The following is a 21,250-nucleotide window of genomic DNA, read 5'->3' as shown; positions in this document are numbered from 1 at the left end:
CTGGAAACATGTGGTGCTAGCCTGCTGCAGCCGCCTTGCTACCACAGAGGAAACAGGCCCAACCCAGAGCAGGCAGGAGAAATGGGGAAAGAGAAGCCCTGGATCAAGCTGTACCTGAAACCTGTGTATCCCTTCATGTTTCAATACAGGAGCCAATAAACTTCCTTTTTGCTTAAGTCAATTTCTACCACTTTCAAACAAAAGACTCTTAGATGATACATCAGGAAAACTTGGACCAGTGTGTCTCCTTCAGATTTCATCTTCTTTAAAAATGGGGATAAACCCACCTACCTCACAGAATTATTAGGATGTCAGTAACATGGTGTATGTAAGATACTTAGCACAAATCCTGGTACTGAAGGGCTTACTAAATTTTAGCTATTAGATGTTATAAATATTATTATTATCATTATTATTAACTATTATGAAAAGACATGACATCTGGAAAATAAACATTTTATGGCATTTTTCCTCATGACCAGCTAGTAGTAATAATAATAATAATAATAATAAATATTTAGAAGGTAGTGTAACAATGACTTTGGTAACACAATTTAGTTATTTTGAAAACATTCGCAATGTCCAATTAAATCAACAGCACATTTTTACCTTTTGCTATCTTTAAATGTTACAGATGGTATTGCCCACCCTTACCTGGAAATTTTACTGCTTGGCAATAGATGACAAGGTCAGAAAGCTCTGGTGCAATCTGTCTGCTTTCCTTTTTATTCTGAGGAAGATAAAATTCTTCTCCCAGTTCCATGTCATAAACCTATTAAGAGAAAAATGATCCCAGTTTACACAGGAAGCGTACGCCCACCCACCTCTGAATCCCCAAAGGTCTTTATCTGTTCCTTTCTCACGTCACAGTGTGTTTCGCATTGCTCTGTATCCATCCATATACATGTCCCAACACCTTTCCCAGAGTCAGGATTTTCTGAGAGCCAGCGATGAGCCTAACTCATCCTCATCTTGCCTTGGGGCACAGTCCAGTGTCTTAAATGTGGAACAGTGAATGCATACTTGTTGAATGAGAGATGACTGAGTATTCATCTTCTATGGCTCCAATTTTTGACGTACTTTATTACCTGGCTCTCCAACAATGTCACTCACTACAACCATGTCTGCAGATCTGCTCAGAGTCTACTCAGTGTGAGGCACTTGAAGGTAGGGTCTGGGTATCTCATTTAGATTTCTATTCTCCGTGTCATTCCTCTGTGAACACTTAACAGTCTGAGCCCTGTTTATCGGCTTCGTCATTCCAAACACTTTAAACATTCTAGAAATTCCTTGAATGTACCAGGCTGTCCTCTTGGCCTAAATGCCCTGTTTTTGTCTGCTTGGTCATATCTTCGTTTCCAACATCGTCCTCCCTGATGCTCCGATAACACTGTGTAGTCACTGGTCTTTGTACTCAGCTACAGCATTTGTATCTGTCTCCATCACTAAACCACCTTCCGTGCCACCTCAGTGCCTGCCACACTCTATGCCTTCTGCAGCTATTGGTTGGATGAACCAGGGACTAACCTTCTACAAATGGCAGGTGGGTGTCCCATAGCATCACCATGTGGGCTTTGGCATCTAAGAGAAAGCGAGGGGGAAATGTGAAGGAAAGGGACAGGGAGGGAGTGAAATTCTACCCACAACTGACAAGAGTACCATGGCCCAAGTGTAACTTAATAGAAACCATTACCTTTCCTTTGTTGCAAGCAGAGTTATCGGCTTTCTTTATCCTCTTGGGAATTTCTTCATTATACTCGAACTGAAGCTTGTCATTACATGATTTATTTTCAGGTCTGTCTTCTAGAATGTTGTCTGAAAATAAGTGGGCAGGCTTCAGCAAACGAGAACCCGATGTTTCACTTAAGAGCTATGTCTATATCATTGCAAGGATATCCAGACACTCATGCTTATCTGTTAAGATTGAGGCTCTGGCTACATCTTACCAAAATGATGGCTTGGAGTATAATTTTTAAAATTTCTTAAGTTTGGTCAATGATGTGTTTATTTTGGATTGAATGGACTCATTTAGCAGTAGTTTTGGTACCCTACAGACATAATCTAAATGAGAAGGCTCATGTCCATATAGATCATTAGGACCCTGCAAACCTTACTTTAGACACACATGTGTCAGAAGCCTCAGCACACAAGTCTGGGGAGGACTTAGTGGTAGAAGCACTTCTAGATGGTGCATACAGGAGTTAATCACTCTCACTTTAACATGAAGCTATTAGCTTCTTTTACCTCTAGAAATGTCAAAACCTGGGGAAAAAAGATACTGTTATTTGCAATGCAGTTTTCACGATTCTACTTAATTGGAAAGTAAAGTTTTCATAATTGTTTATGAATTTATTAAGCGAAAACCTTGGGGATAGAAATTAACATTAACAATAGCTAAAGCATGACAGATAATCTTACACTTTGCTCTTGATTTGGTATTTCTATTCAAAATGACTTTAAAGGTGTTAGAGGTACAACACAGTTACGCTCTTTTAAAATGAAAAATAAGAAAGCTCTCATTTCTCACTCAAGGTTCATGCTCTCATCAGACCATAAATGCTTAGACCAAAATATCCTTATACCAAATAAGGGCCAGGCAGGCTGCCAAGAAGTAAATGAGATCAATCATTTTATTACATTTTTACTCATGTAAGTATCATGACTTCATCATGCTAATAAGGCCTAAGAAATTGGACACAGAATGCCGACATTCATGCAGTTAAAATGCCCAGTTCAAATGGCTTTACCTTCCTGACTGTTAGGAGCAGGAGAAGCAGTAAGGACATCTGCTATAGAAAAACAGAATCAGAAAGGGGATAAAAGTAAGGAAAATTAAGACAAAAAGCCAGATAAATTAAACTAAGGTATGAAGCAAAGCATAAATAACAATAGCTTAGATTGTAAGATAAATGAAACAAGAAATTCTCTACTGATTTAATATTTTGACTGTTAGGGATGCAAGGGCTAGCAATAAAAGAAATGCAAACATTGTTAATGTTAATCATGCTGCCACATTCACATTACATATTTTCAGTTACTGTCATAACATTCCCAGTAATGCATTATGTCACATGGACAGACATGGATTAATTTCTTTTTAAGATTTTATTTATTTATTTGAGAGAGAGAATGAGAGAGAGAGAGAGAGAGCACAAGAGGGGGGAGTGGGAAAGGGAGAAGCAGACTCCCCGCTGAGCAGGGAGCCCGATGCAGGACTCAGTCCCGGAACTCCAGGATCATGACCTGAGCTGAAGGCAGTCGCTTAACCAACTGAGCCACCCAGGTGCCCAGACATGGATTAATTTGTTAGAATCATGCAGTCACTGTCATAGAATGTCTGTATTAAGTCACGAGTTCAAATCTGTACTCCACTGCTTGTTCAAAGCTAGTCAAGATAAACAGCAAGTTTGGAAGAAAATTAATCTATATTTAGTTAATGGAATTTAATTAATTAAATATTCATGAAGGACAAATTGGCCAAAAGGCAGAGTAGGAATTCCTGAAACACATGGGCCTCATTTGCAACTTCCTTTAGATCTTCTGGAATTAACTTTGTGGTTAGGAATCATCACATTTTTATAGCTCAAAGAGGCTTTAGACTAATTCTCTTTTTATAGACATGAAAACTGAGGACGAGAGCTGTCACAGAGATAAATTGGGCCACCCAGATTCGACATATGAGCTCTTCACCTGGCACGTCTGCGAGGGCCTCAGAAGGCCAGCCACACTCCTGCAACTCTATGCAGAATTTTGAGAGCACGTTTATTTCTCTGAGGGGACTGGTCACAGCTTCTACTTCTCCTTCTCAAAGGGACCCATCATTACAAGAAGCTGAGAAACCTTTGAGGTCCCCCTATGAAGCTCCAAATGGTTCTATCCATAGCAGGCAGGTGTTCATTTCCCTCTCATCTTAGCTAGTAGAGGGATTGCACAGAGGTGAGGGAGGCACCACACAAACCACAACCAAGACTAGAAGATTGACAGGGCATTTAGCAGTAGCATAAGGAAGCCTCAACACGACCAGCTTAAACTAGTCATAGTAAAACTACAAGGCCTATTTGGGAATCAGCCAGTTGGAGGAATCTGTCAATGAAATGGGAAATACCCATGTGGGGGCAGTGGCCTTCAGCTGTCATAGATCTTAGGTGTTAGTGCTAGAAGAAGGGAGAACACCAGCCAACACTGAACAGAACCTTCTCATTACACATCTGAGGGTCATAAGGCCTAGAGTGGAGATAGGACATTGACCCAACGTCTCATAGTTTATTGAAGCAGGACCTAGTGGGGCCCCCTTTCTATCTGTCCCCCATCCCAGCACAGGCAGGCTTTAAACAAGCATGCAACTATCTTAGATATTCAGTGGAGTATGGCTTAAATTTTACTCTCCTACCTGAAATATATACCTGATCATTTTGTTATTTGCACATCAAAAACTTTTATAATAATAACAATAATAATAATAATAATAATAATAATAATAATAATTAAGAAAAGTCCCTTCTTCCTGTTCTCAAAAGTACAGAAAAAATATAGGAGTAATTTGTGAGAGCAAGTGAATTTATCTTCCAGCAAACTAACTTCTCACAGGGGCAAATGACATCTGGATTGGTTGATTTCTTAAGTGTGTGTGGTTTTTGTTTCTTATTTGAATAAATTTGTTTTTCTGAGACAATATTATCATAATTATAATAGAGTTCCATGGGGAAGAATAAGTCAATATAAGAATATTCATATTCCCACAACTTCTCAGGAATAGGATACAAGAAATTATTGTGACTCCTTTTCATTTTCCCTCTCTTTACTTTCCCATTAGATGGGATAATGTGCCCCTCACATTATCTGATGGGATTTCATGTCAAGTAAATCTGGCTTTTATTTATTAATTTAAAAGATTTTATTTATTTATTTGACAGAGAGAGAACACAAGCAGGGGGGAGTGGGAGAGGGAGAAGCAGGCTTCCCATGGAGCAGGGAGCCTGATGTGGGGCTCGATCCCAGGACCCTGGGATCATGACCTGAGCCGAAGGCAGACACTTAATGACTGAGCTACCCAGGCACTCCTAAATTTGGCTTTTAGTGGATGGTATGAAGCAATCAGCTATTACTGAGGACAAATATTAAATAGACATAGACTAGTATTGTATTTGGGAGGCAAAAGGAGACTGGGCTGTACCTGCTGGTCCTGATGGAAGCTCATGGAACTCAACAGAACTAGGGGGCAGGCAGTCCTGGAGCATGAGCAGCAGATATTTGGAGGAGGGTAGCGTGGCTGTCTTAATGCCAACGGTAAATGGTTGCTGGTCTGGGCATATCTACATATTAGCAAAACAATTATCTGACATAGACGTAATATATTCTAAACATGCAATGTTATTTATGTAAATAGAAATTTTGGCAATTTTTCATTACATTGGTTTTCAAAAGTTGCTGAAATGAAACCGTTTACCATTAGCAATGGGACCTAGAAAGCATTTTGCAATCTATAGCCAATTTAGTACAAATGAGACACATGTGAAATCTAATTCTCATGGAAGAGGAATTCTTCACCTGTAATCTGTAGATAACTTCATTCATGTGGTATTTGGATTGTGCCATTAGCCATCAGCCATGTTTTGTCCCTTTGGTGGAGCCAGATGGAAATATCTTGTTGTTTTAGTGACGTGAGAACCAGGGAGAAAGGGAAGTGAAATGCTGTTTTTTGTTTGTTTTTTCTATACTCCTTACAGAACAGGAGTGAGAGGGCTGAGCAGAGAGCACAGAGCTGTGATGCTGCCCCCTGCAGGTGGTGAGGAGTGGGACTAGCCAGCCCCCACCATTCCTGCGAGAGCATTAGCTGGCTCAGAAACTGAAAGGGTGAGAATGGGGTCTCTCTGCTGCACTTCCACCTTTTCCTTCAGAAACCCAGTCAGGAATGACCCCTGTGCTGCTCCCTACACCCTCCTCTTCCTTCCCTGAATGTTGGTTGTAGCAGCTAACAGAATCCCTTTCCTTGCTTGGTCCTCCTCACTAAGCAATGGGATTCAGGAACTCTTGGACAGTGATTACAACAAGCTGCACTGTTGGCCTGTGGAGTGCCAGACTCATTTTTTTTGGGGAAAAAAAAAGACACAAAAAAACCACAACAGAAAATCATCCCGTCATTTCCCCACACACAGCATAGGGTTGTATTTCTCTTACCATCAGACAGGGATTCATAGTCATAATCATATTCATCCTCTTCATCCTCCTCTTCCTCGTTATTAGCAGGTGGGGGGTTGGCATTCCCCCCATTATAAGCCTGAGCTTGCATGGATGCTAACTGATGAGCCTGTAAGATATCAGTAATTAAAGACTGCAGATGCTAAGCTACTCAAATTTCATTTATAGCCCTCAAGGTGACCACCTAATGCTTGCCACAGTCATAAAAACTGGCTTAACCTATTTTGATTCATTTGAGACAAAAACCAAAAATCTAGATTTGCCTAAAGTTCAGTGTCAATACTTGGGCAAATGTTGACATCCCTATAAGAGCAGTCCAGGAGCTTTTAGCAACAATCACAGGTAATCTGTGTGTCATGCCCAGCCACCCAGGCTCCCTGGGCCAAGCCCTCCAGGACAAACCCTGGTGCTTGGGAGAACCACCATCACTCCCAAATGATGAAGAAGTGAATTAGCCCATCACTTTTGGAAAAGTAAGTCTCTGCTAAGAAACTGTTTTTTTTTTTTCTTCTTCTTAAAATAATATCTAAAGGCCTTTGACTTTGAGAAAAAGGTTAGAGTCCCTGTGGACAATGAGACTGAGTGAATAGTTTAAATAAAGTTTTTTTCAACAGACTTTATCTGAACCGTCAATCAGATTAACAAACTAGGCTAGAGGGCGCCTGGGTGGCTCAGTTGGTTAAGCGACTGCCTTCGGCTCAGGTCATGATCCTGGAGTCCTGGGATCGAGTCCCGCATCGGGCTCCCTGCTCAGCAGGGAGTCTGCTTCTCCCTCTGACCCTCCCCCCTCTCATGCTCTCTCTCTATCTCATTCTCTCTCAAATAAATAAATAAAATCTTTAAAAAAAAAAAAAAACTAGGCTAGAAACTTCTGGAAATTTGATGTGTGCTACGAGGGAGATCATGTGTCTTTACACGCAACTAGAATTACTGTGAGGTGGTATCACAGGACACAAGGTTAATATAGGTCTGGGAACTGAGCATAGGAAATAAGCAGAAATATAGGAAAAGTTACTTGTATGAATTAAAAACAAGAAACAAACTTAAAATCCAATAATAGAAGAATGGGGTCAGTAAACTATGCTGTATCTGCCTAAAAAAATGAGACTTGAAAAAATAATTGTGATATATATTTATTGAACAAAGGATACAGAATTGTGTGTGTGTAAATAATTATACATGTAAATATATACATATATACATGTATCTATGTAAATATATACACAATTCTATATCATTTGTTCTGTGTCTATCTACAATGATTATAATGATATAAAATGACATGCATAATACAGCAGGGATTCTTGACATGTTGTTGTGCACAAACCCCTTAAGCAGTCTGGTGAGGTAGGATCCCTTCTCAGAATGATATTTTATTTTATATTATTTTATTTTATATTTTTAAGTAAGCTCCACACCCAGCATGGACCCCAATGTGGGGCTTAAACTCATGACCCTGAGATCGAGATCTGAGCTGAGATCAAGAGTTGGACACTTAACTGACTGAGCCACCCAGGGACCCCGACATTTTAAATGCATAAAACAAAATAGAAAAGATTATAAAAAATGTTGAATACAGTTATCAAATATTAAAAAAACAAACTGGGGTGCTATTGGAATATATGTTTCTTTATTAACACAGACAAAAATGTATAAGGATAGGTCAAGTAACATTTTTGAAATAGTGATGAGCATAAATAATTCTTGGAGATTTAGCAACAACTGTAATGTAACAGAAAAAAATATAATTTCTATTGCTGATGAAGACCCAAGTACTGCCAGTGTTACTGTGGTTTGTTCCCTATGTTTATTACCAGAGGAAATGCTAAATTTTAGCTAGAGGTTAGTAAAAACGGAGATGTAATTTTTTTTTCCATCTACACTCATGGACCCTTGAATTCTGTCTGTGGCTATATCACCAAGGTTAAGAACCCCTGTGATACAGGTTGTATTTGGCGTCGGAATTATGGATGTTTTAAAATAATTCTCTCTTCCCTAAATTTTTTGAGATGTGGTTATATTCCTTTTATAATAAAAATGTATACATAAGGAAGACACAATTTAGGCTCTGTCTATATCGACATAAAATATTTTACAATACAGTCCATTCGAGACAACTGGACACTGTTTAGGCTGGGATTTCTCAAAGTGGGTTTTCTGGAACACGAGCTCCATGGGTGTTAATAGCTGGTAGGTGAAAACTGACCTATATTACAGTGACCACAAGACACAATGGAAGGTTGGGAACAGCACTTAAACAAACTGAAGCAGTCCTGCTACAGGGTATCACATAGCCTGCATTTAATATGCTAAAGGGCACTGTGATTCTTCAAAGCTCTCCAGTGCAGCATTTCCCACGCTTTTTTAACCAGGGATTTTTCCCTCCCCCACCCCTTTTCTCAGCATGTCTCATAGGATTAGTGTTCTTCAAAACTTTGGGTAATGTGCTCTCAGCACAAGGGAGCCACAAAGGCAAGTCTATCTGTCACGGATAAGAGAAGGGTCTTGACGCAGCCAGCATTCAAGGTAGAGCCAAGGGCTGGGAATGGTGATGCGAAGAGCCTGGTAGGTCCACTGGCAGAGAAGCGTGAGAACCGTATGATGGGAGAGGTGCCATGCAAAGATCTGGGGACTGTCAATGTCAGAAAGCAGCATGCCAAGGTCCTTCAAACTCCCAAACGCTTCTACCAATGCAGAAGTATAGAGAGGTGGCCAAAAGGATAACCAGGAGCTGACATCCTTATTCTGTGCAATATCCTACTTACTCTGAGGCAAAAATACAAGATCCTGGCCCTTGAATAAAAGCAATTCAGACATAGGTCGAGGGGTTGGAGCTAGAGGTCAGATGAGGGGACTGGCTCAGATGGGTCTAGTTGGGGCCGTGTCTTACTTTACTCTGTTCCACTGGCCCCTCGCATAGTCCCTGTCATCTAATGTGCGCTGTTTGAGTCTACCAGGTTGGAGTGCTGGAGACCAATGTCAGAAAACTAGAGATCTGATGGGGTATAGTTAGGGAGACTCAGTAAGAGCCTCAGCATGAGTCTGAGGCAGACAGAAGTCTCCAGAAATCCCCCTGGCTCTGAGTCAGTCCACCCTAGCTGAGGGTGAGTTTCTGGTATGGCAATGACCCAGGTAAGTCAGGGATTGGGTCTGAACATACTGGAGCTCTAGGCACTCACTCACCCAGCCTCGTGTGAGCTCAGATCACCAGGGCTAGACTCAATCTGCCAGGCGACTGAAAGACCTTGCATGTATGACTGTCAGTACTCCCTGGGAGATCATGGGAGGCTGGAAGTGGTCTTAAAAAACTAGAAGTGGGATTATATTGTCCCATTTTTCCAAAAGGAGGAAGAGCTAAATTGTGGAAATTATATAGAGGGGAGTGTCAAGGTGATAGCCAACAAAATCTCAGAATGGGTTATTAATTAGTTGGTGAAGAACACAGAAAATAAAGATGTGATTAGCAAGAGTTAGCATGGGTTTACTAAGAACACATCTCCAGAACACTAAACTCTTTAGACTTTTTGGGTAAGGTAACTCACTTTTGGGGAAATAACAGATAAGGAATGTTTCCAAACTTCCAGGATGGTAAGAATTATTTTTAAATAAACAGATTACCCAGCTTTCCTTGTGGAAATTCTGATTTAGTTGGGCAGATTTGGCACCTAAGAATCTATGTTTTTAATAGTGTTCCAGTGATTATCAATGTATTCTGACTTTTTTAAAAAAAGATTTTATTTATTTGAGAGAGAGCGTGTGTGTGTGAGCGGGGGAAGGAGCAGAGGGAGTGGGACAAGCAGACTCCACACTAAGCATGGAGTCTGAAGCATGGCTAGATCTCATGACCCTGAGAACATGACCTGAGCTGAAACCAAGAGTTGGATGCTTAACTGACTGAGCCACCCAGGCGCCCTTGTATTCTGACTTCTATACTACGTTTGAAAGAGTCTTTCCTAAAGACCTGAATCTGAATCCTAGTTCTGCTACTCTGAGCTGGATGGCTTTGAGAAAGTCACATAAATGGCTGGGCCTCAGTTTTCTAGTCTATAAATAAAGAAGCTGAAGCAGATTCTGGGGAAATGTGGGCTGCAGGAGAGGAGAGCACTAGACAGGAGTGATAATCATCTAAACTCCAGGAAGGATCTGCAAGAAGGACCACAGGCTGGGCTCTCTGCTTGCTCATCTGGCTCAAGGGCAACTTTAAGGATTAAGGCACTATTTGAAAAACTGCTAATAAATACACTGGATATCAGAAGTCAAAATTCACAAAGAACCTTTTAGGCTGCAATGACAAACAAAACCAAGAAGAGCAAATGTAACCGAGATAAATGTGAGGCTCCTGCCCATGAAAGTTGAAAATTAACTGTAAAAACCTGAAGACATGGGGAGACTAGCCAAAGAGCAGTCCCTGTGAAAATAACTGAACTCTTTTTGTTTTGCACAAACTCAACAGGAGCCCAGTGTGCACTGAAGAATTTTAAAAGTGAGAACAGTCCCAGGCTGCATTAACTGAGGTATAAAGTCCAAGTTAAGAGCGGCGATGGTTTCACTGTCCTCCTTGTGCTGTCAGATCCCTATCTGGAGTATTGACTTGTTCTGGAAATCACATCTTAAGATCGACAAATTCAAGAATATCCACAAATTTAAGAATATCCTAAACATTCTTAGTGGGAAGTAAAGAGTCTGAGCAGCCATATCCTGTGAGAAACAGTTGATACCACAAGACTGTTTAGTTTGGAGAAGAGAAAAGCTGGTGGGAGACACATGCTAGCTCTCTAGATATGGAATCAGTCTGTGCAGCTGCAAAGGGAGGAAGGAGTGCCAAGGAGTAGGAGGAACGGGAAGCAAGATTTGGGCTCAGCATAAAGGCTTCTCAAATAGCACGAAGCATTCATTTGTGAACTGGAGGCTGCATAAGTAACAAAGAACGGGAGAGGCAACGGCTACAAGATCCCACCGCATCTAGAGGACCACAGAGGTATGCGCAGGGCAGCTGGGTCTGCTTGGCAGTCAGGAGCGGGCAGTAGTTGCTGAGGAAAGAAAACAGCAGGGAGGGACAGTGTTGAAGAAAAAAACACCCCGTCCCGGGCAGTCAGTTACTGACGCAGCCGTTGCGGAGGGCCGGGGAACACATGCTACTCTTTTAGCTACATGACTTCCTAACAAAAGCCCATCAGCATAGATCTTGTGGTTTCTGGAACCCAAACAAATGCCGGGCTTTCTGGAGCAGCTGTGAGAGTCCAGACCTGCACACAGGTAAACCTAGCCGAGGGCTCAAACTGGTGGCCCTCACGGCTGACTTCCCCTCCAGACTAGGCTGGTGTGGCTGGCGCAGTGTTTTAAAAAGAATGTAATTAGAACTGTTCATTTATGAGGGCATGCAAGCTCCACTCCCATCCTGACTGCTTCCAGCTGGCATACAACGAGCTGGCCCCTCATATTTATGTTTCTGCTTGACCCCCAAAGTGGCTGGTTTTGCAACTCTTGGCCAAGAGCTGTGTGCGATCTTCAAACTGTGTACCTCCGGGGTACACACATGACTTCTAGGGATGTGCAGCTTCATTTATTTTTAAAGGAATCAATTTCTAGATTCAAGATTTTCAAGCTCTATGTGTACTCTTTAAAAAATAGGACTGCCTGCGAACAAGAGTATGGTCGGCTGGTTCTCCCTTCCCCACGCTCTTGCCATGATTGCTCTTCTCCTGTTTAACAAAAGAAAAGTGTAACTCTCACTTACCAAAGGGGGAAAAAAAAATCTGTGATACATGAGATGAGGTGAAAACCACCCAAGGTAGCAAACGGTCATTTGAGAATGCAGAGCTCCTGAGTGTCTTGAAAAACTAAAGACCGGAGCATTTTATTTCACCCAGGCAACAAGCACATTCAAGGCTCCATGCCTTTATCTGTCTCTGTCTGTCTGTCTGTCTGCCTATCTATCTATCTATCCATCCATCCCTGTCTCTGTCTCTTTCTATCTTCCCTCCCTTTCCTTCCTTTTGTTTGTCCATCCATCCATCTTAGAATTACTATTCAAAAGTGAGATGGTTATCATAGGGATGAATGTTTATTTGAATTAAAAAAAATAAAGTCACACTTTTTCTGACCAAACATAATCTGGCTGACTGGGCTGATATCTTTGACAATGAGGATTGTTTTGTACATTATATTGGTATATAATTTATGTTATCTATATTTATATATAATAAATATTATGTTTGAAAATAAATCCTTTGTAACTATTTAAACTTGTGATAAAATTTTTAATGTCAACCTAAAAATGTATAAAAGGGGAAAATACGTGTGAGAAATACAGTTTTTCAAAAAATTTTTGAGATATTTGAGCAAAAAAATTTGATGACCATACTTCTACAGCATCCGTGGTAACCCTGAGCCACTCCATTCAGGGCAAACCTGATCAGTAGGGATCTCTTGGCTGGATTGGTTTGGGGACATTCTGTAAATATCTGTTTTTCTGCTCAGAACGGTAAGTTTAAAGATGATGGAGCCTCTGACCTCACCTTCCTCCCCCACCCTGAGGCATCTGAAGTCACTGAGCATTTGGTGAATCACTGAATTTTTAGGTGGTATCACGTAAACCTCTCTAACTCAGCCTGGACTTTGGGCAGCCTGGAATCCCGCTGCAGGTGAGCTGGACAACCTGGGAACTCCCTGGTACTTACTCAGCAGATGACAATATTCTTTAAGGACCCCTCAGGGAAGCAGTAATGTTCTAGAATGGCAAGAAATACTGGAAATAGAGTCTGAGAAGTGGGACAATGAAATGTTTACAGAGTGGTCTGCAATTCTGACAGGGGTCCCATGATTCACTTTGGGAAAGATTTTGGGCGATTTTAGTGTCAGAGGGGTCCTGTGAAGCTAGTTACCTTAACATTTCCATTTTACAGATGAAGAAATGGAAACCTAGAAAGACTGACTGGCCTATGGTCACATGGCTGGTTTGTGAGAGAGCCAGAGACTGGAAACTGGTATTTTAGCTCCACACCTAATGCTCTTTCTCCAGTATCATGCTATATATCACTTGACTTTAAACTCAGGCCCTTACCTGTGAGTTCTACAAATTAGGGCTTTTAGAAGATTTGATGATTGTTACAAATTGATTACTCAACTAGGTCAAGCTGGACACTTGACTCAACTAGACTTGAGATTTTTTATTGATGACCTTGGACAAAGATTCCAAATTTGTTGGGCTCATAGAATCCTTTTGCTGACTTCTCTGTTCTCTGGAATCCACTGAAGCAAGACCGGAGTAGGGCCTGGAGGCTTGGAGTGATGGCACAGACAGAAATTAAGAGCCATTGACCATGACCTAGGTTGAGCTCTGGGCTGTCCCTGCTGCTGGAACAGGACCAGTGTACCGAGCTTCGTGTGGCAACCCCTGGCTGTTGTTAAGTTTTAAAAGTGGCGTTTCAGGCCCAAAAATAAAGACAAAGCCCTAAATAAGACAAATAATTCTGGCAGCTGTCATTCTGTGGGATATGTGCAACCTGGCATATGAACTCAGCAGCTCTGGACCTAAACTTTTTCATGGATCCTTGGGCTGAAGGCTCTCTACACAAGCAGGTTTGGGATACTTGGGGAGTAGATCTCTGTGGGTGAGGCAGATTGGGGGGTGCCCTGGAGTCCACAGGCCACAGTGAAACATCAACTTCCATGCTGGGACCACAGGGCTGCTGGTATTGGGGTTCCAATACTGACTGACCAAGTGCTCTCTCTGCAGGGGCTCTCCCTACGGTGTGTAGAGGGAGGTCTCTCTATAGGGGCCTTTACCTAAAGGAGACCACAGCAACCACCGTGGGATTGACAGCTGTGAAGTCCAGGTCCAGAGACAAGAGTCACACTTTATCTCTCTCAGAGTAAATTAAACAACGAGGTGCATTCTACATGTGAAATTAATTTCATAAAATAAAATTCTAGGTGAGTGGGAGGAAAATTCTTATTAGTCTATTAACAGGAAAGCCAGAACTCAAATTTATCATTCCAGGAAACTCAATCATCAAAAACTGGTTACCCTGCAGGTCATCTGAAAGGTCAGAATAACACTGATTTCTTAGTCCTGGGCACACCGCATACCCAGAGCCTCTATAATGAGAGGAGAATACCTTTTGCTTTAGGATATCCACTGGTGTCTGGTGGGCTTTTAGCTTCTTATTTTTAAGAAGCACTTTCCTCCTAAGTTGGTCAGGTGAGGGAAGCATTGGATCATCTGAGAAATCGCTCTCAAACAGGAATTTAGCCACCAGTTTTTCTCCAAACACAGTCTACAAAGAATAAAGGAAAACACACAATCAGTGCCTTTTACCTACGCTTGAATTATTCAACTAGATATTTCAGCTCACTTGAAAGGTTCTACAAATCCTAGGTAGAGAAAGTCGGAAAGAAGTGGTGTCCCTCCTCCCTGCCAACACTCTCTTACTGGAAGGAAGGGAGGTGGTTAGAAGGTCAGGAGGAGTGATCTAGGCCATTCTCCAGGTGGGGACAGCTCTGTTTAGGAAAATACTTTAGGGTCTGATAGACTAAAGAAGAAAAGGAGATTCAGTTAGAGGCTGTGGTTTGTAGAATATGATCCATTCCAGATGTGGGTAAGAGGCCAAAAGGATAGAAACCTTGAAGTAGCTAGGGAGTGGTGACAAAGATGAAAGGTCATGGGGAGAATCTGCCACCATTTAGTGTAAAGAACTGCCCTACCCTTCTCACAAAGATTTTCTGAGCATTGGCCTCCAAAGGGGAATGTGTATCCCTCAAGGAGGTGGGTGGTGGGAGTAGGAACAAGACGATCCATTGGGGTGAGGGTGGAAAATATGACATTTTCTATCTTCAGTAATTTTTTAATAAAAAAAGGAAGTTTAATAGTGTTTAATATACCTTAGCCTCATTAATGGAATTGAGAAATTAGTACTATGATTTGACAAGAGCAGCTGACGACACCCCCTTTCCATCTCATGCATGTTTCTCTGTAAGGTGTCTTTATCAGCGACTATAGCCGTTCAAATCAAATACTGAAATAATAAACTAAACCTAAAGCTAGACGTACATGTCGCTAATAAAAATTTCAGCACTGGGTGTTATATGCAATTAATGAATCATTGAACACTACATCAAAAACTAATGATGTATGTTGGCTAACTGAACATAAAAAAAGGAAATAAAAAAATTTCAAAAATTTTTCAATCACATTACTCCCACTAAAAACTTAGATAATAAATAATACATTTACTGTTAAAAATTTTTATGAGAGCAAAAAGGGATTTTGTACCATTAACAAATAATAGTATAAGAACTATACTTGACCCTTTCTCTGTAATTCCCTTTCCCAGTCTATTTTTGCATGTTTTAATTAAGGTATAAAATATGCTAATAAGTAGGATATGTATATAACGTATGAATAAGACAATAAACATACAATAGGAATACATACTACAGTATTTTACCGACGGAGTATACAGTCCAAAAAGTTGAGACCATAATTCTAAATGATGGCAAAAGAAAGGCAATATGAAAAGCTGATTAGTTTTGTTGGCGTAAGTATTTGGGGACATTTTCCTTTGACTATGCCCCTCTCTCCCCCTGAGAGCCATATTTCCATTAAGTGCCTCAATCAGTGGAGGAAGGGGGAAATATAATGGAATATTTGATCCTAAATCTGTCTGCATTATAGTTTGCCTGTATAAGGAAGTGTTAACATAGCAACTGTTCTGGCCAGTCTAAGCTCTTTGCCAACATGGATCCCCATATCTGTAGTGTTAGCCACAAGAAAATTTGATTTGCCCTGAGGTATTTTCAGCTTTTCCACGTACAACTGACAGGTGTCATCACTGATTTGTGGTGCCAGAAGCACTGGAGAATTGTTCTCTCCTTATCTCTAAGGCTTTCTGGAAATGGTCAGGAGACCACAAAACAATGTTTCATCACTTCAGCTGAAAAGGTGGACCATTCAAAAGGGAGCCCAAGCTCCCAGGGCACCCTCATTTCTGAGGTCTGAGGGACCCTAACTGTATGTGCTTCGTGGCTGAGGTCCCCTGTGATGTGGTCCATGGTGGCTCCATATAAAAGCAACAGTGACAAGACAAAGGCCAACATACCATCCTAACTCTTAGCTATAAGAGCTTACCTTGAAAATTTCTGCCATTTTTCGTTGCTGAGGCAATGAGCAGTGGTTCTCAATGGATATGATGATGGGCAGGTCAGAGGTGATGAAGGCACTGCGATCGATGGCCTCTACCACTTCCTGCGAGAGCCAGAGCAGCTCATTAGAGTCCAGATGTGTGTCCAGGGTGTCAGAAGAAGTACTTATAGCCACAGAAAGCACCTAAACTGTTGTATGCAGAAGATTCTGGCCAAAATGGTTTTTATCTTTTCAAATGTATTTTCAAATTAAGCACGATGATAGGCTGTTTTCTATAAACACATTACACTGTTCATATTGAGTTTTGTTCGCATACTTTATAAGGAACAGCTATCAGTGTGCCAAATTTAACAAATCAGTATATATACTGATAACATTTTAGGTAAAAGGCCTGTTGTTACAACATAAAAAATAATGAGGCTTAAGATATTTTCCTGCTTTCAAGGAGTTTATAATCAATCTACGTGAGGCAATAAGACATATACATATATTTATGTGTGCATGTAAACACAGTTCTCAAATCCTCCTCTCAATATAGAGTACAAAAGTTTTAAGAGAGGTGAATAGGAGAATGAGCTAAGGAGAAAATGCATTTTAGCTATCCTCTCTGCATATAAGACAGAAATAATAGTATTCTATCCCAGCCTAGCCACAGTTCAGAGAAAAGTGATTTTACACAGCCAAAACCACTCTGAATGAGGATAGTAACTGCACAATGAACTAATAAACTATTTAGAATTTGAAACAATAATCCAATGAGACTAGTCTTTCTGGGTGACTGACTTCCCCCGGTGGAACCAATTCTCATTTCATAATATTAATTATTTAGTCATCTTCTAACACATGATGTTGGTCTTTGTCAGCGGGACACCAGGATAAATGACTTTTAATTCCTGTAGCAGGAAAAAAAGCCCCTGCCTTTTATATATCATCTTATGATGTAAAAATTGCAACAATATTATTACAAGATAACTCATTTAAGGTAATGGTTATTAAACTCTGGTGAATGAGACTCTAATGAGAGTTCTATATCAACTCGCAGAAAAATGAACATGTGCACATCCCACACAATTTTGGGAAGTAGATAGGCTCAGGATGAGAACCCCCAACCTAAGGTATAATTTGGAAGAGTCACTCATGTAAAGGACTGATGAAGACAATGACTCTGTGATCTGATTTAAGGAACATGTGAAGCATTACCTTGAAGGGGATCTTGGTTGTCAGTGTGTGTCCATGGTAGATGATGGGCATCCCATCATCTCCGTCCCAGCAGTCCAACTCCACGCTCCTGCAGCCTTGCAGGAGGACCTGTATGATCAAGGAATGGATTCACCCCAGATGAGCAAATGGACACAGAGCCTCAAATTAAACCCAACAAATGCTTCTACATATCAGTGTTCATGTTTAGGGCTAAAGCAGAAGGGCATAAGATCTAAAATAAAGCGTGCATTTTGGCCAATGCATTCGGCTCCCCATCCAGAGGGAATTTGTATTTAGAGTAGTGATTTGATGATGGGCAGGGGGGAGAACAAATTATGGTGGAAAGAATTTTTTTTACCAGAGCTGAATACTATTGGAAGGTAAAAAAAAAATTTTTTTAAAGATTTTATTTATTTGTCAGAGGGTGGGGGGTGGGGGAAGAGCACAAGCAGGTGGAGAGGCAGGCAGAGCAGACAGAGGGAGAAGCAGACTCCCTTCTAAGCAGGAAGCCAGATGTGGGACTTGATCCCACGACTCTGGGATTATGACCTGAGCCAAAGGCAGGCACTTAACCAACTGAGCCACCCAGGCATCCCTGGAAGGTAAATTTGATAGCAAAACCATATGATTATTTTCCCAGCAACTTTGGTCCCTCAAGGGACATACACAGGGTACATGCTGAAATGAGAGAGCGAGGCTAGTGCTCTACCTGGGCAAATGTGAGTGGAGGTGAAGGGGATGAGGTTGCAGGCCAAAGCAAACAAGGCCACCAATTCCTTAATGAACTGGCTAAACATTTGTATGACTCCAATCAGAATAAAATCTCCTCCATTTAGACCCAAATTCTGCCACTGGCTAATGCCTTTCCTGTGAACATAGAGCATGGCAGGAGAGTAGAAGCAAGCTGTCATCAAGGATTTGTCTTGCTGTCTAGTCGTAGAACAGAGGCAAATAATCCCTAAACTCCCCTCTGCCATACCTACAGCAGTCATCAGGGATCAATCACAACACACGTGCCCCCTATCTCACAACCTCTTTAGTAAAGTGCTCCATTGCTGAATTAGGTAAGATGATACCTATTTGCTCCCCTGGATGGGGAGCCGAATGCAGAGCTCCTGGCACATGTGCTCGGGTTGCAGCTCTGTAATATTTGCGTGCAGCAACCTCTTCCTCATAGACTCTCTTTGTGAACTATCTTAAAAGATTTCCATGTATTGGAAGGGTAAAGCAAACCAAAAGGCGGATGTATCTGTGAATGGGCCAACTCACTGATTTAAAACTCCATATAACTATTTCCAGGCGACAGCAATCCAATACTGTGGGTGAGTGGCCGCTAGAGTTACTGCAACAAAACTCAGTGGAATCCCTCTTATTTTAATCTTTTTTATGAGGTCCTTGCTAGATTCTTCTCATTGCATGGCATGTAGCACCCAGTCTTCCCAGGTGACCGATGGCCCATGTGGAACCGATTCTGGGGCCTAAACTCCCGAGGCTAAGAGCTTCTTCCAGCAGCTACAGTATCTAGAGGTATGTTGCTCTGGGTTGAGGATTGTGGTGTCGAATGACAGCAGGAGCTGGAGGCTGCTTCATCTCCGTGGTGAGCCACACTGGGGAGAACGCTCTCTCGCTCGCTGACTGGCAGCACAGGAGATGGTTTTTCAGCATGGAAAAGACTACAGGGCTTTCCAAAGTCTGCATGACATTAAGACCTCCACATAGGGCTAGAAGAAGAAAACCAGGGCTGGAAATTCCAGGTGAGAACAGGGTTTTTCCTCACTCCCGGTTTGTCCCGTGGAGGAAGGTGAGGAGGTAACTAGCAGGGCTGAGGGAAAGCAGAGACTGGTAAGAAATAAGCTACAAGGGATCTTCACACTGGGTTTAACCACGTCTGTGAGTCTATCTGAGGGGTTCTTGTGCCTCATTCAAAGGCTGTGACAATCTCTACTCAGGGTGTAATATTAAGGAGTTAAAAAAACCTCTTGGAGGTCAAATAAGGAAGTGAGGTAGGAATTAAAGCTAGGACATTGGCCCCTGCCCATTTTCCTGGGAGAAACACACAGACACTGCACACACACACGCACGTGCACACACATGCATACACACACACACACACACTTCATTTCTTTCCCCTAGAACTAGAACAATGGATTTCAAACTCCTTTTTAACCCTGGAATTCTCTGTGCAAATGGAGGGTCGTATGTAAAGCACATAAGAAGAATAGGACATTAGCTACAGTGGGGGCAGGGGATGGGGCCCTCCTACCCTCCTACTCTGCTGCTTGCTCCTCTCAATGTCCCCAGCTGAGGTCCCCCGATAGAACTTCTATTTTGAAAATCACTACTCTAAGGACACATCTTCATTTCACAATAAAAGTCCTTCAGAATTTAGAGTTTAAAATACAAATTCCATACCAGATAAGCTTTGGGACAGAAGTTTGACCCATGCTTGAGGAATATCTGGACTGATGTGGAGAACAAAGGAACCTCAACTCTGCTGGGTTTGTGTAAACGATAATTCTCATACTTGAACATCCTCCCTACCCCACCCTTCCCAACCACACACTTGTATTCCCTGGGCCTAGCCTCGCTTTTCTTCCTGATTAATTCTTCTTGTAGGAGGTCAGAAAACAGGCAGAATAGATGAGAAAGTTGCAGAAGATATAACAGAGGCAACTGACATGCAGATCATTGAGAGTTGGTGTTAAGGTCAAAAGGATATGCCTTTTCTAGTCCAGAGACCCTTAGGAGTTTCCAAGAACATCTGCACGAATTTAAGTGTGTAGGGACAGTGCCTACAGTCTTTGTAAATTTTCGTTCCATAAGTTGGTTACCGTAGGGATGGACTGATTGTCTAACAAATTGCAAATGAAAATAAACAAAACTTTGAGATTAACTTCATAGAAATTCTGTTGCATTTTCTATTATGCTTTCCCACTATAACATATTGATTTATTTAGCATTTAGTGAAATGATTGATTTTCCCATGGGAAAATCTAATTTTAGTAGGAGTAGGTCAGACAAAGCAGGATTTAAAAGCTATGAGTCTCAAACAAATACCTTTTTTTTTGGCCTAGTATAAGGGTTAAGTGTAGATAGGAGGGAGAAAGAAAACAAAAAGAAGAAAACAACTGTACGTATAGGCAGTTTTCCCACGCATCATGTTTCCTCACATTGCACATGTAATAGCTGGTAAGTTCTTCAAAGGAGTTGGGGATCAGGGTTTTGTGACTTTGAGGGTTACATCAGTAAGATTTAATGGAAATCACATGCCGTGTGGAGTTCTGTACCTGACTGTAAAGTTCCACTGAGGACTCTCCTTTGAGCTGGTGGCCTGTGAGGTAGGTATTGTGTGAAGATTCAATGTAATAGTAGGAGAGGGGCAGCTGCAAGTCTTTAATGTTTTCCTGTGACTCATCATTTTTGGAGGCAAAATTATCTTTATCCATCAGAAACCTAGAGGAAACACATTTTCTTAGGCCTGCATAGGGAAAAGAGTTACTCTCAAATGATGGGCAAAAGAGACTTTAAAAGTTACCTTGCAAATCCCTCAAATGACAGTAGCCCCTGATGACACATACTAACGCTAGGCTCGAACTTCTGCAAGGGACACAAAAAGAGTGTTATTTAGGTAAAGGAAACTAAGGGGAAAAAAACCACCATATCATTTTTTAAAGGTGTTCTGTTTTCATCAGGAAACATCTAAACCAA

At 41.4% G+C, this 21,250-nt stretch overlaps 1 protein-coding gene across 1 annotated transcript in view; it reads right to left on the bottom strand.

The window, feature by feature from the left end:
• The window catches only part of PLCE1 (phospholipase C epsilon 1), a 313,510-nt gene that overhangs the window by 35,265 nt on the left and 256,995 nt on the right, over positions 1-21,250 (bottom strand). Inside the window, exons 15-22 of the mRNA XM_032432419.1 lie at positions 21,078-21,139; positions 20,830-20,995; positions 17,543-17,650; positions 16,328-16,444; positions 14,319-14,477; positions 6,178-6,307; positions 1,694-1,815; positions 655-772 (exon numbers count right to left, since the gene is read on the bottom strand). Coding sequence (XP_032288310.1) covers positions 655-772; positions 1,694-1,815; positions 6,178-6,307; positions 14,319-14,477; positions 16,328-16,444; positions 17,543-17,650; positions 20,830-20,995; positions 21,078-21,139 — 982 coding nt within the window. The remainder of the gene's footprint in view (positions 1-654; positions 773-1,693; positions 1,816-6,177; positions 6,308-14,318; positions 14,478-16,327; positions 16,445-17,542; positions 17,651-20,829; positions 20,996-21,077; positions 21,140-21,250) is intronic.

The sequence above is a fragment of the Phoca vitulina genome, unplaced genomic scaffold, assembly GCF_004348235.1.
Source record: "Phoca vitulina isolate PV1807 unplaced genomic scaffold, GSC_HSeal_1.0 scaffold48, whole genome shotgun sequence".
Lineage (NCBI taxonomy): Eukaryota > Metazoa > Chordata > Mammalia > Carnivora > Phocidae > Phoca > Phoca vitulina.
Note: the sequence above shows the minus strand (reverse complement) of the source record. Positions and strands in the feature narration are given on the sequence as shown.